The 17,895-nt window shown below is 40.3% G+C and overlaps 2 protein-coding genes across 9 annotated transcripts in view; one reads left to right on the top strand and one right to left on the bottom strand.

The window, feature by feature from the left end:
- ANGPT2 (angiopoietin 2) overlaps positions 1–13,785 on the bottom strand; it is a 201,989-nt gene extending 188,204 nt beyond the window's left edge. Inside the window, 2 exon segments of the mRNA XM_029595750.1 lie at positions 13,121–13,239; positions 13,242–13,785. Coding sequence (XP_029451610.1) covers positions 13,121–13,239; positions 13,242–13,410 — 288 coding nt within the window. The 5' untranslated portion in view covers positions 13,411–13,785.
- MCPH1 (microcephalin 1) overlaps positions 1–17,895 on the top strand; it is a 714,835-nt gene that overhangs the window by 540,005 nt on the left and 156,935 nt on the right. The gene's annotated exons all lie outside the window — the stretch shown is intronic.

Here is a 17,895-nt window from a genome sequence, read left to right as displayed (position 1 = left end):
TGACTGGAAGGGGGACAGTATGTAAATCCATGGCTCTAGTGCTAAACTTTCAAAAGGAAAACTTTGACAATGAGAAAAATGGTTAGAAAACAAAACCCAGAAAGGTGCATCTACAAAGGTAAAAAGTGTGCAACAGGCATGGACATTGTTAAAAATTACCATCCTAGAAGCACAGACAAGATGTATTTCATGCCTTAAGAAAGGTGGAAGGCAAAACAATTACCGGCATGGTTAAAAGGTGAGGTGAGGTGAAAGATCTTCATTCAAAAGAAAATAGGATAATGTATAAGCATTGGCAAGTTAAATGTAAGACAATGATAAGACAGGCTAAAGGAAAATCTGAAAAGAAGTTGGCCATAAAGGCAAAAACTCACAATAAAAACTTTTTTAAAAATGTCCGAAGCAGAAAGCCTGCAAGGGAATCAGTTGTACCGTTGGATAATCAAGGGGTTAAAGGGGCACTTAGAGAAGATAAGACCATTGCGAAAGATTAAACGATGTCTTTGCTTCCGTGTTTACTGAAGAGGATATTGGAGAGATACCCATTCCAGAGAAGGTTTTCATGGGTGATGATTCAGATCAACTGAACCAAATCACAGTGAACCTGGAAGATGTGGTAGGCCTGATTGACAAACTGAAGAGTAGAAAATCACCTGGATCGGATGTTATACACCCCTGGGTTCTGAAAGAACTAAAAAAATGAAATTACAGACCAATTAGTAAAAATTTATAACCTATCATTAAAATCATCCGATGTACCTGAAGATTGGAAGGGAGTGGGCAGTGGAGTGCCTCAGGGATCTGTATTAGGACCTGTACTTTTCAATATATTTATAAATGATCTGGAAAGAAATACGACAAGTGAGGTAATCAAATTTGCAGATGATACAAAATTGCTCAGAGTAGTTAAATCACAAGCAGATTGTGATAAATTGCAGGAAGACCTGAGACTGGAAAATTGGGCATCCAAATGGCAGATGAAATTTAACGTGGTTAAGTGCAAGGTGATGCATATAGGGAAAAATAACCCATGTTATAGTTACACAATGTTAGGTTCCATATTAGGAGTTACCACCCAAGAAAGAGATCTAGGCGTCATAGTGGATAACATGTTGAAATCATCGGTTCAGTGTGCTGCGGCAGTCAAAAAAGCAAACAGAATGTTGGAATTATTAGAAAGCGAATGGAAAATAAAACAGAAAATGTCTTAATGCCTCTCTATCGCTCCATGGTGAGACCGCAACTTGAATACTGTGTACAATTCTGGTCGCCACATCTCAAAAAAGAAATAGTTGCGATGGAGAAGGTACAGAGAAGGGCGACCAAAATGATAAGGGGCATGAAACGGCTGCCCTATGAGGAAAGGCTAAAGTAGTTAGTGCTGTTAAGTTTGGAGAAGAGACAATTGAGGGGGGATATGATAGAGGTGTTTAAAATCATGAGAGGTCTAGAACGGGTTAATGTGAATCAGTTATTTACTCTTTCAGATAATACAAAGACTAGGGGGCACTCCTTGAAGTTAGCATGTGGCACATTTAAAACTAATCAGAGAAAGTTCTTGTTCACTCTGCGCATAGTTAAGCTCTGGAATTCATTGCCACAGGATGTGGTTAGTGCAGTTAGTGTAACTGGGTTTAAAAAAGGTTTGGATAAGTTCCTAGAGGATAAATCCATAAAGTTATGACGGTAAATAATAAGCAATAGTAGCTTATGATCTATCTAATGTTTGGATACTTGCCAGGTACTTGTGACTTGGACTGGCCATTGTTGGAAACAGGATACTGGGCTTGATGGACCCTTGGTCTGACCCAGTATGGTATATCTTATGTTCTAACTGAGTAAACCTCAGTCCAGAAGAAGTGCTGACAGCAGAACTTTCATCTGCTTGTGGTAATTAGACTTGCTGGGAAAGAGCATTTTAAAGAAAAAAAAACTCTTGCAGGGTTAAACTATTACTTGCTCATATATTGTGTGCTAGTTTTAAGGTTAGATTTTGATCACCAGTGTTAGAAATGTGTATATTTTAGGTAAATAGACTTTACATTATTTCTGTGAGCTAGTAAAGGTTAGTATTTGATTGCCTCTTGTATTTACCCCAGAGTTCTAAAGGAACTAAAAAATGAAATTGCAGACTTGTTTCTGGTAATTAGCACACAATCATTTAAAATAGCCTCAGTACCTGAAGACTGGAGGGTGGCCAATGTGACGCCAATTTTTAAAAATGGCTCCGGGGTGATACGGGAAACTATAGACTGGTGAGTCTGGTGTCAGTACCAGAAAAAATGGAAGAAGCTATTCTTAAAAACAAAATTATTTCCTGCATAGACATGTGTTAATTGAGGAGAGTCAACATGGTTTTGCAAAGGGAAGTCTTGCCGTACCAGTTTACTATAATGTTTGGAAGTGTTGATAAACATGTGGAGCAAGGTGAGATGGCTGATATAGGGGTAGATTTTAAAAAGGTGCGCGCAGGCATACATGAGCGCATGCTACCCGGCGCACGCACATGTACGCCAGATTTTATAAGTTATAAAATTGGGGGTCGGCACGCACAAGGGGTGCAGTTTGCGTGTGCTGAGCCAACACCGAGCCGCTCTGTCTTCCCCCGTTCCCTCCCAAGCTGCTCCGAAATCGGAGCGGCCTTGGAGGGAACTTCCTTACCCCCCACCCCACCTTCCCTTCCCCTACCTCCCCGCTCTCTCTCCCCTACCTTTCTTTTTCTTTTTTCTTGTTTTAAAACTTACTTCAGCCCTGGGACTGAAGTAAGTTGCACGTGCCGGCCAACTGCCGGCGCGCGATCCCCGGCACAGCAGCGAATGGCCTCTGGCTCCGCCCCTTCCTGCCCCCTTAGTAAAGCCCCGTGACTCACACGTGTCCCGGGGCTTTATGTGCGTCGCTGGGCCTTTTGAAAATAGGCCCGGCGCGTGTAAGCCCTCTGAAAATCCAGCCCATAGTGTTTTTGCATTTTCAGAAGGCATTTGACAAAGACTGTCATAAGAGATTCCTCAGCAGATTGGGAGGTCCTATAATAGAAAGAAGTGTCATATTATGAACTGGTAATTAGCTAAAAGATGGAAAACAGAAGATAGGACAAAATGGTCCGTTTTCCCAAAGTCATCAGTGGAGTGCCCCAAGGGTCTGTATAGGAACCTGTGCTATTTAGAATATTCATAAATGATCTGATAAAGGGAATTGTGAGTGAGTAGACCAAATCTTCAAATGACACAAAATTGTTTTGAGTCATTAAAACAGCAGATTATGAGGAACTGCAGAAGGACCTTGTGAGCCAGAAAACAGGGCTTTTAAATGGCAGATGCAGTTTAAAATGGACACACAAAGACTAATGCACATAGGGAAAAAAGCTGGGTTCATATTAGGAGTCCCCCACCCAAGCAGAGGACCTTAGAGTCCTTGAAATCTTCACCTCAGTTTGCAAAAGTGGTCGAAAAACAAATAGAATGTAAGAAATTATTTGGAAAGGACTAGAAAACAACAGAGAATATCATAATGTCTTTGTATAGCTCCATGGTGCGATTGCGCCGTGAGTATTGTGTGCCGTTCTGGTCACCCCATCTCAAAAAAGACATATTGGACTTAGAGAAAAGGTACAAAGAAGGACATCAAAAATGATAAAAGGGGATGGAAAAGCTTCCTTATGGAGAAAGACTAAACAGATTAGGGCTCTTTAGCTTAGAGAAGAGCAGATTGAGAAGGAATATAATTGAGATTTATAAAATGACGAGTAGGGTGAAAAGAGTAAATAAGGAATGGTTATTCATTCTTCCAAATACACAAGGGCTAAGGGACACTCCATGAAACTAGCAACCAGCAGATTTAAAACAAATTTTAAGAAATATTTGTTTCACTTGGCACAAAATCAAGCTATGAAATCTGTTGCCAAAGGATACTATCAAGGGCATAGGAGGGTTCAAAAGAGGGTTGGATAAGCTCCTGAAGGAAAGGTCCATAAACAATTATTAGCCAGGTATACTTGGAGTGAGATATAAGAAATAGATCAACTATTGAGGATCTGCTGAGTTTCAATCACCCAGACTGACCATTGTCAGTTACAGAATGCTGGGCTCAATGGATTATGGTCTGACCTAGCATGGCACATCTTATGTTCTTACTTATTTTGTATAGACCACCTATCAACATTTCTAGGTGGTTTACAACAGTACAATCATAAATATTGGCTACATAACATACCGATTACAGGACAAAACAATAAAACAATACAGCATTCAGATGCTGCAGCTCACCATAAAGAATATAGTTAGCTTCACAGCATAGTGGCCTCAAGCATAAAAACACCTAAGCCAACATTTTGTCAAGCCTCATCTCAGGTCCTCAGTTACTACCAGCCTCAGTTAGATTGTTTGCTTGACTAAAAAAAAGATTTTATCACCTTTCTAAAAAGTAAGGAGCATTCCATGGGTAGAGTGTTCCAGAGAAGAGGTACCTGAACACAAAATAGTCACGAGACTAATCCAGTCTAATGTATCTGAACGGTGGAATATTAAGTAAGCACTGGAAGAAAGATCTTAGAGGGGGCGTGTTGGCTGGTATAGTTTCAAGGTGGCATTATGTTATTAATTTTCTTTACACAATTGCTGCACTTATTTAAACTGAGTCACACAGGTAAAGTAACTTACTCAATGTCACACAAAGTAATCTGTAGAAAGAAATGTGTTAAAATCATATCCCTGGATTCCTCCTATTTCCTTTCCTGTATAGGCAGCTTATCATAGCACAGATAGCATCTTAGACATTTATTTGATTATGGTACTTTTTATTGTAGCATAAGGAACTGTATGACCTGAAGAAAATAAACTTCACTATTTATGCACTCATGCCTGGTGATGTTGCACATGGAAATTTGAGTACTAGCAATGCACTTTTCAATAAATATTTGGTTGCAATGCACATTTTAAGAAATGTTTGGTTGGAAGGATGTTTTCCAATTGCTGTAAAGTTGAAACTGGCTGATAAGGAATTTTGTTCTTTGGGCTATAAAGGTAATATTTTTGGATATTAGAAAATTATTAAAGGCCATATTACTAATGGAGCATAGGGTCCTATGAACTGGACATAGCACCAGTAGTGGACCTAGATTTTGTGTTCACACAAATGTATGATCATCAGTGCTGTTTTGCATTAATCACAATGGGCTGAATTTTCAAAAGCATTTATTTACTCTAATAAACATGGTTTTATGCATGTAAATGGGCTTTTGAAAATTGCTCGGTGGAGGGATTGTATGCATAGAAATAGGCATAGAAGTGATTCCATGTGTACTTTTACACGTATGCCAAAGAGCTGTTCGGGGGGTGGGGGGGTGGGTGGATAGCATTTACACTCATACTCTCAGTTTTTGACATAGTTCTGTTCTTTAAATACCAATGGAACTTCAACATAGTTTCAGTGTGAAGCAATTTGAAATACTTATTCAGTCACAGAAATGAATAACAGTAAATGATAGATAAAGACCAAATTGGTCCATGCAGTCTGTCCAATAGAGATTAATCCAATTTAGGTATATGCACATAAAAAATCCCATATTCAATCCAATACCAACTCCCTCCTCCCCCCAAATCTCTTACCTGTCCTCTTAAACCCTTTTCCTACCGCTGTCCCAAGCAAGCCCAGAATCTGCTAAAGTGATGCCCCCTCTCTTCTATAAGCAGGCCATTTCAATCTCCGCCATCTTCAGATTTGTTTCTCACAAAACAAATACCCCAAGCTATAACATCCTGATGCAGTTATTCCACTGTTGTTTAGGCTGTAATTGCTGTTTACAGCAGGTTACCCTAATACTTGCTCCATGTGGGTTACCCCAATGAACTCCTGGAAGCACAAAACAGTCAGACCGCTCTTGTTATAAAAAATGCTGCTCCATGTGGATTATCTAGTGCTTCTCTGTTTTTAAAATTCTTCTACACTTTTGTCTCTACCACCACCTCCAGAAGGGCATTCCAGTCATCCAGCATCCTCTCTGTGGAAAAAAATGCTTCCTGATATGTTTCTAAATCTACCCCCTTGGAACTTCATATCATAACCCCTAGCTTTACAATTTCCTTTCCATTGAACAAGATTTGATTCCTGTGCATTGTTAATTCCTTTGTTATTTAAATGTCTGTAATATATCCCATCGATTCCTTCTCTCTTCTAGGGTATACATATTGAGGTTTTTCAGTCTCATAGGGCTTTTGTTGAGGACCTCACACCATTTTGGTTGCTTTCCTCTGGACAGCATAACTGAACATAGTATTTTAGAAGTGACACCATCCATGACTTGTAAAAAGGGGTTATCACCACCTTTTTAAAACTGTTTGGTTTTTTCCTCTCCCTATGCACCCCAGCATTCCTCTGGCTCTGGCTAATGCTTTTTCATACTGTTTAAGTACTTTGAGATCATCAACCACTATCTCTCCTGGTCAATACACATCACCTCTTCACCATCTGTCACATACCACTCCCACTGATTTCTGCAGCCCAAATACATGACTCTGAACTTTTTAGGCACTGAATTTTAATTGCCAGGCATTCAACCACTCCTTGAGCTTTCTTAGATCACTTCTCATCCTGTCTCCTCCCTCATGGTTGTCTAGTCTACTGCAGATTTTTATGACATCTGCAAAAAGGCAGACTTTTTCCTCTAACCCTTCTGCAATATTGCTCACAAAGATATTGAACAGAATTGGCCCCAGGGCTGATCCCTTAGGCACTCCACTAATTTATTTCTGAGAGTAAATTCATTTTTCTACTACCCTCTGTTGTCTATCACTCAATCAGTTTCTAATTCAGTCCACCATATTGGGACTCATCCCCAGACTGCTCAGTTTCAGGTCAATACAGTAAAGTGCGGCCGCGGTTACCCTGCTTCTAACCCGCCTTCTACTCACAATTTGGCCGCGTTAGTCCAACCCGCAATTCACTATCCCCTTTAACCCATTCTTACCGCCTCTTTAAATCAACGAGTAACCCCTTCCGCCCGCAGCATGTATATGAGATGTAAACGATCGGATTAGCTATTCCCCCCATTCAGTAACGCGCGCCCCGACTATCGCCTTTTTAACCTGCAGTTTAGCCGCATGTTTAACCTGCTAATTTACCGCCTACCCCTACCCCTGCATTAGAGGCAGGGGTAAGGGTAGATGGCAAACTTTCCCCCAAAAGAAAACCTAAAAACCTAAAATCCCCTCCTCCCGAAGCGACTGGACATGTAAAATATTGAAAACCTAAAATCCCCTCCTCCCAAAGCGACTGGACATGTAAAATATGTGAATAAGTGTAACCAACTTACTTTTTGTTTCTTTTTCAGCCCTTTCAGCCTTCTCTGCCATCCTCCGGAGGGGGCAGCCGGCGGCGAAAGCGGCTTCCAGCGGCCCACGCCGGCGAAGACGGACGAACGCACGCCCGTAGTGCACGGGCGCTCAAGCCAATGAAAGCACATGGACGGGCGTGCGTGACGTACGCCGTGTCGTCACGCACGCGCGTTCATGTGCTTTCATTGGCTTGAGCGCCCGTCAATTTGGGTGCTCTAGCCAGCGAAGCGCATGACGTCACAGCATACGCTTCGCTCCAGCGAAGCGTACGCCGTGACGTCATGCGCTTCGCTGGCTCTAGCCATTGGCTGGAGCCAGCCAATGACATTTGAAATGACAGGTACCAGCGCACCCAGGATACTGTATAGGCACTGTATAAAGCGCCTATACAGTAAAATGGGTTGCGCGGGCCTAACGCTTCTTGGACGCGGCTTGCATTTGCATGCAATTTTAATACAGTATCGAGCGGTCGGTGAGCCGGACTGTGCGTGCGGCAAATGCGGGTGCGCCCGGCACTAACGCAGCTCTTCCTACCGCTCCTTACTGTATCGGCCTTTTTATTAATAAGCCCTCTATGTATTACAGCATCAAAAGTTTTGCTAAAATCCAGGTAAACTACATTCAATGCATGTCCTTGATTTAATTCTCTTGTCATTCCATTGAAGAAATCAATCTGATTTGATACAATCTGCCTCAGGTAAAACTATGGTTCCTTAGATTCTGCAGTCTACTGAATAATAGATAGCTCGCTAGTCTTTCCTTCAGTAGAGTGTTCATCAATTTTCCCACCACTGAGATAAGGCTAAGCAGCCCATGGTTTCCAGCCTCTTCCTTATTACTACTTATGTGAAGAGGGGCCACATCCATTTTTCTCTACTCCAAAGGAGTTACGCCTTTCTCTAGAGATCAGATCCCATTGCAGATCCACCAGAATCTCTCTGAATTCCCTTATTATCCTGGCTGCATTGCATCTCACCCGATGACTATGCTACTTTCCGTTTTATTTATTTATTTATACAATTTATGAATCGCTTTCCAGGTTTTACAGTAAAATCTTCCAAACACTAACACACTCTTCCATAAATGGTGTCATGTCTATCCCACTCCATGTACCCTTGGGCAACAATCAGCAATCCTTCTCCAGTCCCTTCTTTAGTAAAAACAGAACAGAAGTATTGTTTAGTATTTCTTATTTGTTTAGCATTGCTGTATTTTTCTCATCTCTGTCTACAAATTGCTCCCAGCATCCTCTTAATCTTACAGCTCCACTTCTGGCCTGCCTTCTTTCACTGACATACTTGAAAAAGTCTTTTACCTCCTTTTGCCTCTTTAGCTATCTTTTCTTCCATTTCTGATTTTGAAATTCTGACTTCCCACTTATTTCAGCTTTACAAGATATTTTTTTCCTATGTTGTTTTTTTAAGATCCTTTTGTACTTTTTAAATGCTAATCTTTATGCCCTTGCTTTTTTAGCCTTCTCTTTGGGGAGCAATATTGGTTAGTAACTGAGATATTATCCTGACTTAAGTTACTCCACAGCACAATAATAAGCATGTTCATGTCATTCACACTGTAGATGCAACAAAAAAGGTGCATTTCTCTGCATATCATCAGGTCATTAACACACAGTTCCAGTGGTGTAGAAAATACCTTTAACACTAGCAAACAGTTGAAATCTGAAACAAAATTACTTAACACAAGAAAAAATTAAGTTAAAATAGATGCTGCAATTTCACATAACTATTAAATGGGTTTATGGTTTGTATTTTTTAAATTTCTCTTTCATCTATACATCTACAGTATATCTATATCTGAACAATCAATATTCTTAAGACAGTAACATAATAATGATGGCAGAAAAGGACCAAATGGTCCATTCAGTCCTCCCATAAACTGCTTATGGTAGTCTCTGCCCTGTCATGCAGGTTACCCCCATGTTCCTCTTAAGGGTAACCACTGCCTCTCTGTGCAGTTATCCCCAAGCCTTATGATAACCCATAAAAAATTTGCTGCTAGCAACATTTTTACTGGGTATTGAGCCTTCTTGAAAATTCAGACAATGTTGTTTGACATGCTTTACTTATGGACTTGGCTGTAGAAGCAGCCCTGTGCTTTTTTCCTTATGTCTGTGTAGTAACATTCTTAAGACCCTTTTACTATATGACTGAATTCCTCACTTTTGAAAGGAATTATGTTCCTCTAGACCATTATTCCTAACCCACTGCACAATGATTTTTACATAGTAATATGGTAATATTGGCAGAAAAGGACCAAATGGTCCATCCAGTCTGCCCTGCAAGCTTCTTATGGTAGTATCTGCCGCGCCATGCAAGTTATCCCATGTTTCTCTTAAGGGTAGCAGCTGCCGCTCCATGCAGTTTTTTGATGAGCCTTTTTGAAAATTCAGACAGTGCTGATGTGTTTTGCTTATGGAGTTGGCCTTAGAAGCGTACCTGTACTTTTTCACCTATGTCTGCATAACAGTACCTCAGACTGTAAAAATCAGGGCCTGTGTTGGTTGTCGCCTAAATCCAATTCCTCTTCCAAGCCCACCACCACAACCGCCATCAGAGCGGAGAGTGATGTTGTAGTTGTGTCAAAAGCATCAAGCCTTATTGTTTAAGGATAGTAACTGCCACACCAGCAAGTTACCCCATGCCTTCTTTTCTTTATTTATATTTGATCCTTATAAATCAGTAAGAATGAAAAGCCCCAATGCCTGAGATGATTTTTGTACAAACCAAATAGCATTTGGCATGCTGCTCTATTTATGCACCTTGTTTCTTATTTTATGGAATATTCATGTTTCTTTACTGGACGGTTTCCTATTTGACTTCACTTTGAAGTTTAACTGCCATATTTTGTCAGTCACCTTTTTACCACAATGTTCAGTTCCAGAGCCATCGCTGGTTATGTCTCATTATTATCCTAATTCTGTCTGAAAAAACATCCTAATACAAAATAGTAAACTGTGCATTTATCAAATGCACATCCAGATTGAATAGTTATTTTTTCCCATTGATAAGTGATACTAATTTATCTGTCTCTGAGAATGAAATGCTGAGACATACATGGTGGTATTTGAACCTGGAAACATCAGGTGTACAGAGATGTTACCCTTGCGGATTTTAAAGGCGCTACATGCGCCAAAGCCAGAAAATATGCGTGTGATTTGGCCCAGCGCATGCCACGTGGATTTTAAAAACCGCACAAGTATGCACGCATCTCCTGGTACGCACACAAACCAAAAAGTTCAAAAAGGGTCAGGGCATTGGTGGGCCGAATGTGTAACATGAAGTCTGTGCATAAGTATTTATGCGCACAAGCGCGCCGGGGTCCCCTACCGCATAACTTTACTTCTGCTATGGGCGGCATGTAAGTAATAAAATAAAAGCTAGGCTAGTCGGTGGGGTTTTAATGGTCAGGGCTAATAGGGTAAAAGGGAGTCGAGTTAGCTTGGAGGTTTAAGAAGTCCTCTCCTTTACTGGGGCGAACTGGGAAACAGGTAATTGTGTCGGCCTGCGTATCTACTAAAATCCCCACGCTTAACGCAAGTGAGGTGACATTTGCGTGCACATGCATGCGTCAATATAAATTCGTGTGCACATGTATAGCCAATTTTATAACAGGCGCAAATATGCGCACATGTACATGCATATGTTATAAAATCGCCGCACACGTGTTTATGTGCGTGGGTCTTAAAATTCGCCTCTTAGCTTCCCTAGAAGACTATGCCCTCTAACTTGACTTTAAAAGGCCTATGTACTAAGCATTTTCCCCATAGGTGCAAAATGAGACATTTTGCTCATTCATTTATCTAGATTGGAAGATCTGTAAAGGTAATAGAACGATTATTTTTTGTAATATAGCTTATTAGGGGTCAAAATACTCTTTAAAAAAAAAAAAGCTTCAGTTGGGAACTTATACAGTAATATACATTAAAAAAAATATCCTGCAAAACCTTTAATTAGCTACACAGTATTGGCAGGGGAGGGAAGATGAGCTTATTCATTTTTCAGCAAATTTGTATAGGATGCGCTATAGAATATTACTTTAAAGGCCTTACCTTTTATTTTTGTTAGAATTATTACATTAAATCAATACATTTGTATTTCAATAATTGTCAGCTATTTAGCATTGTTAATTGTCTCACCTGCTTATGTTTAGACTGGTCAAAAAAAAGGGATTGTGGGCTGTTTGGTTAAATAGATTTGGAGTAACTGTACTGACTTTCATGTTGTGACATTTTATTGAGGGAATGTGCTTTAGTAATGTTGCATTTCATTCTTGGCCAATATGTGTTTCTTGCTATGTATTTTAATGATCAGGCTATTACTAAGTAAATCAGAAATACTGCCTTAATTCTAAATTACCTGTATTGTATCTACTTGACTACCATTTTTTGTCCCCTGCAATATCCTGACAAAGATGTGCAAGTTGTAGCCTGTTTCTAACAATTCATGGAGAAAAACACACTACTTTATTTAATAGAAAGCCACACGCGTATGTGCAGGGGAATATTTAGTAGAGAGCACATAGGGTAGCACTTAGAATTGGGTGAAAAAACCAAGATGTTAAAAAGTCACATGTGCACACATCTCTTAGCAATGATATAAACATTTTTATATTTTTTTAAATGATCTAGTCTATGCCAATATCTATAAATGACTGGAGCAGTACCTTATGGACATTTTATTGGTTGTTTTTGCTGTATTTATCAAAATTTCCCTTGGTAATATCCAAGAACTCAGAAATTATTCTATGATATATGCTGCACTGTAGTTAAACTTCACTATTTCTATGACATATTTTTACATCAAATCTGTTATATCTGTTGTAAATTATGCTTGCTTATTCTGGAAGATCACTAGTCTGCTAGTCTAAACATTTGTGCTGTATTGAAATGAAAATGTTATTTATCTGATATTTACATCATGCATTAATGGAATGCTTTAGTGTCCATTAGCTGCTTTACTGAAACAGAATTGTAAAATGATTTCTTTCTTTGTGATATTTATTATAACTGATGGAATCTTTCTGACCTTTTTCCTGTAAAAACATTTTGCGTTGTGCATAAAGTCTAGGAATTTGCTGTACATGGTTACAGGAAAACATATCACTTTTCTTTTTTTCTACACTTTAAACTCAGTATTGAATGAGAAGAGCTGTACATAAGATTCAAAACAAATCTTCTAAATGCATAATTTGTGTAATTTTAGATTATGGTTTTCTTAGAATGACCAGGTATAGCTGTCTGATAAAGCAGATTATTTTGATAAACTTAGAACTTGGTATATGTTATAATTATAAGAAATCTGAAAAGCTATGATATATTAATCTATTAATTTTCTTCCCTACAAGCCCCCTCCCACTGCCAGTTTATAAGTAGGTTTCTTAGTTATAGATAAATATGCTAAAGGCTGTGTCTGATAAGGTAAGATATATTCTGTTGTTTGAGAATAATTAGCTAAATGTCAGATTGTCCCAAGTATTAAAAAAAAAACAAAAAAAAACTTGTGAACTATTTTAATGTCTGTAAAATGTTCTCAAGCTACTGTTTTTACCCTTGAATTATTTGAATAAACTGGTCAGAGAGAATATTCTGAAGGTTAATCCATCTTCCTTCCTCCTTCCGCCCTTTTGATAAAGATTCCAAGCTTCAAAGGGAATGGTTTGGTTTCAGCTAGTGCTGTATATGTACACAGTATGAAATAAAATTGCTAGTAAAAGTAGAAAGCACTTTGCCAAGACTCTCATCCCTAGTAGTTACTAGATTTAAAATATTCTCCTACCTTCATTAGCCACTGAGTATTATTTTCCATGATGTTTTCGAGGAGTTGCAGTCTTTGTACCGAATCATCGTAATCCAAGGGAGCATCCCTCTGCACTGCGTTAGACGCGTAGGAGTTGTGGGTCGGCAATTGTCCGCCTCAGGTAGCAGAAACGTGTAACTACATGCTCCGTGCTGGACCTGATACTGCTTCTTGCTCATCGTGTCCATGTTTTTCCTAAGGGAGTTGTACCCTGAAGCAAGAATAGTTTCAAAGTGCAAAAGGAAGACAGATAGAAGAGCAAACCACATCTTTTTTTTTCGTACTTCTGTCCTTAAAAAAAAAAATAAACCGATTAAAATGTATTTTAGTGCAGTTGAAAAAAAAAAATTCCAGCTTCTCAGCTTATCTCCACCAAAAGTCTGTACAAACACATGCAAAGCACTTAGAATGAGTCCTTTAAACTTACTTAGCTGTAAACTGATTTTTAAACAACTATTGTCTTCCTTCTAGCTCCCCTGTAAACAGAAACTAAACACTGAGGCAGCCCTGACTCTTCAGTTGCAAGTTCTGTGTTGTGTTTTAAAATAAGCTCTGTTTTTCCTTCTGTTTGTTTCTTGGCAAGAGGTGTTGCAGCTTCAGTATTTGAATCAATCACATTCCTCTGACAAGAGAAGCCAGACATGTGGAGTGAAACTGCTCCTCCCTCCTGGCTTATCCGTTATCTTCCTGTAGGGGGGTCACTTGTGTGGCAACAGGAAAACTAGAGTTCTCTGAAGTGCTGATCTCAAAACCTCTGGGAAACCGGGACTGGTTAGAAAGCCCTTATAAATTCCATAGCACTGCCCTTATTAAGCATTTCTTAGGCATCAGTCCTCTTCCTTTGTAACAATGATTTTACATTTGAGGCTTATAAAATAGCTGTAAATATACATCACACACTTTTTTTTTTTTTTTTTTCTCATAAAAAAAAAAAAAAGAAAAACTGAAAATTTTTTACCAACACCAAAAGACCTTTGCTTTGGCTCCTGTTAACTACTTTGTATAAATTGTGTGATGTTTTGATGATCAACCAAGAGCAAGCTGTAGCTTGTCCTCTCAATAAGAAAAAAAAACTGATGGAAATTAGGAGGGGTTTTTTTTTCCCCAAAGCAGTTATTTTTTAAGGCTTGACTTATTGATGCCTTGGCACACCATTAGAAAAGCAGTAAGAGCTTTAAAAGTAATGTTACGCCCTCTGTGAGTGAATATCACTGTTCACTGCAGTCAAGAAGATTGGCTTGTTTGTGATACCCTCTCTTTTGGGAAATATTTTCTCAGGTTATGCCACTTACTTTTGTAACAACGGTGTCGCTACAGTTAAATTTTTCTTCCTTGTAAACTTGTTGAGGTTGTTCTTAATCAGTTAGCTATTTTAAATGGCATCTGGCAGTTTATCTTCCCCTTTTATCAACTGTGCCATCAGGATACTAGACTTCTGTGATATGGTTATTTTGTTGAAGCACTAAATCTGTGATAAAATGATTATGCCCATCTTTATTAACAGTCTTTTTTGGACTGGCAGGTTCTTCCTGCTCTTTTGGGTTTCTAACTCAGTTGGAACCATTCTCTGTTGAGTGACAGTAAGCTTTCATTCAGAACTACTTGGGATTTTTACCCCCATTTTTCCATCCCTTCCCAATGCTGCCCGGCCATCCTGTCAAGTGTTTTGGCCAGGAGCCACAAACCATGGCTTCCTCTAAAATCCAGCAAACATGGACCCTGAATCTGGTCACTAAATATCACCGTTTAGTGTTGGCTGAGGCTTCCTCCCCCCCCCCCCCCCCCCCCCCCCCAGGGCTATGGATGCTGCCTCCCCAGCATCCCGATACCAGCCAGCCTTTGGATTCACTCCTTTGTGCCCCTTGGGAGAGATCCAAGGGCCATGGCTCCTCTTGGGAGGAAGGTGCTAAAGGGAGCTATGTTTATGGTTCACATAGCAGCCTACCTGCTCTTTATGGGCCAATAAATGAAGGACATTCTGAAGCAGTTGCAAGAAGTGGCCGAGCAGCTTCCTCTGCAACAGCACGATACCCTTCAGTCTCTGATGAATAAGGGTGTGGAGTGTGGAAAGCACAGGGTCCCTTCGACCTTCGATGTTTTCGAATCCGCATCAAGAGTATCTGTTGCAGGGATCGGTGCCCGCAGACTCGCCTGGGTGCAGGAATGACTTGCTGACATGCTGTACACAGGAGAGAATCTCTTCAAAGATTGTGTGAAGGATGTGATGGCACAGATCCATGATTACTGTGTGATGCTTTAGCAGCTCTCTACTAGCAACCAAGATCTGACCTCATCATCAAGGAGGACTCTGAGATCAGGGCCGAAGAAGTCTTTCTGCTATCTGAGGAGACACTGTCCTCTGCCATCTCAGTCTCAGCCACAGCAGGTTCCTCATAGCCACCCCAGGCAACTTAATCCACTCCAAGGGCGGGGTTTTGACTGCACTAGAGAGAGTGTAGCTAAGATCCCAGTACCCATGTCAGAGGGCCCTCCAGTCAGGGGCAGGCTATAGTTCTACACAAGCCAGTGGCCCAGTATAACCTTGGATGGATGGGTCCTCAACATTGTGTGAAGGGGTACAAGTTAACTTATTGACAGCCCCTCCAAATCACCCTCAGAGTCCATCTTGGGGACTCATAGCTTGTCAGAAAGTGCTATTCTCAGAGCTCTCCTTCCTCTTAACGGCCAGAGAGGTCAAGTCCATTTCACCAGGGCAAGGAGGGCTAGGATTCTACTCCAGGTACTTCCTAATTCCAAAGAAAACCAGAGGACTCCATCCTATCCTAAATTTAAAGGCATAGAACAAATTTCTAAAAAGTGGAAAAAATTTTCTCACAGGACAAGCAGGATGGTAGCCCTCACAAATGAGTGACATCACAGGATGGAGCCCAATCACGGAACACTTTTGTCAAAGTTTCTAGAACTTTGACTGGCACCTACTGGGCATGCCCAGCATGGCACTAAACCTGCAGCCAGCAGGGGTCCCCCTTCAGTCTTCATTTTTCCGTGCAGCAGTAGCCACGCAGGTTAAGGAGCTCCACAGAGATTCCTGACAGGAATTTTCCTTATGGAATTACTATTTATTTATTTATTTGTTTGTTTGTTTTTATATACCGACATTAAACATGGGTATCACATCGGTTTACATGATAACTTTTGTGATAATGTGACGGAGGTCATATTATCTTTACATTGTAACATTATTAATAACACAACTATGTATTGATTTAACAATGTAACATTATAAACAATGACTAACAAACGTTAATACATTTCTTAACATTGTCTTTAGCTTACCTGAATGTTAGTGTTGAAATATGTTGTTTGTTTGAGATGTTATGAGGTCTCTTGGTGGGCTGTGAGATCTCTTGGAGGGAGTAGGGATGGATCTAAGTAGTGTGGGTTAATTGTTGTTGGAATACTTTTATCCCAACAAAAATTTACCCTCAATTAACCTACACTTATCCCAAAAGTTGGGAAACTTTTATACCCCACAGGGGTCCCCCTTTCGAATTTTTGCTTCCTCAGTACTCCGGTAAGTCCCTTACCTGTTTTCGGTTTGATTCCCGTCGAGTTTGGCCCTTGTGGCCCCACTGGCTGTCGACCGCACTGCGGCTCAATTTTTCAAAGGCCATGGCACGGGGTTCCATTGGTGCCCTGACTGTACTCACACCATGTCCATGAGAGACCCCCATAAGGTCTGTGTAATGTGCCTCGGGTGTGAGCATGATGTCACACCCGAGGCACATTCCAGAGGGAGCACTGAGAGGAGAGGATCACCTTGCTGGTGGCTGAAAGGAATCTGTAAGTTTTTGCTTGGGACATTGCCCTAATACTTTTGATAAAGACAAAGTTAACTTTTTGGGAATATTATTTAGTGTGTTTGTGCTTTTAATAGTCAGTAAGGCAGCGAATAAACAAGTTAGACTGTATTTTTAAATGGTCAGTCATTAAGGCAGCTAGTAAGCAGTAGTTTATTTTTTAAAGTCTGTAAGGCAACTAGTAAGCAGAACTGAGTGTTTGTATTTAAAAAAAAAAAAAAAAAAGGTAGCCAGAAGCTAGAAATAAGCTAGGAGCAGTGTATACCTAAGTAAAAAGGTTGAAAAGTTCAGTTCAGTTACTCACCTTGGAAAGGTGTTGAGGTAGTGTGATTTGGTTTGATTAGGTACCAACATTTGATAATCAAGAGAGCAGTGAGTCACTCTGGCTGACTAACTGAAGTTAGACTGTTTGGATTTCCCAATCCGCCCACCCACCCCTAGCTCATCCTTTAATTTATGGGCAGGTGCCACTTTCACAAAAAAACCAAACAAAAACTTAATTGAGAGTTTGATCAGTCACTTGTAGGCCACTACCAGACATATAGTGAATTCACTAATACATTTAAAGGACGTTAATTAGTCACATTCCTACTCCCATAGCAACCTAAAAGGAACTGAACAAAATTGAGCTCCTGGCTCTCAGAGAATGAGTCCGATCTCTGGAGGCTAGAGTGGCAGACCTGGAAGAGCTGAGGCAGACAGGTATATAGATGAGACCTTCAGGGACATAGTAGCCAAGTCCCAACTTCAGACTGGCAGCCCTGGTGCTGTCTTGGAGGAAGAAGTTCTCATGATTGGAGAGCATCAATCGGGTGCAGCAGGAAAGGTTCCTATAGCAAGGACCTGCTCTCCAGGTGATGCATTGTCCTTTCACACCGAGGATATCTCCCCAAGGCCTACTGCCCAGGAGGGAAGGGTTAGGTCGGCCGTCTT

This window comes from Rhinatrema bivittatum, chromosome 3 (assembly GCF_901001135.1).
Source record: "Rhinatrema bivittatum chromosome 3, aRhiBiv1.1, whole genome shotgun sequence".
NCBI classification, from domain to species: domain Eukaryota; kingdom Metazoa; phylum Chordata; class Amphibia; order Gymnophiona; family Rhinatrematidae; genus Rhinatrema; species Rhinatrema bivittatum.
The sequence above is the reverse complement of the archived record's forward strand: the minus strand, read 5'-3'. Positions and strand labels throughout refer to the sequence as shown.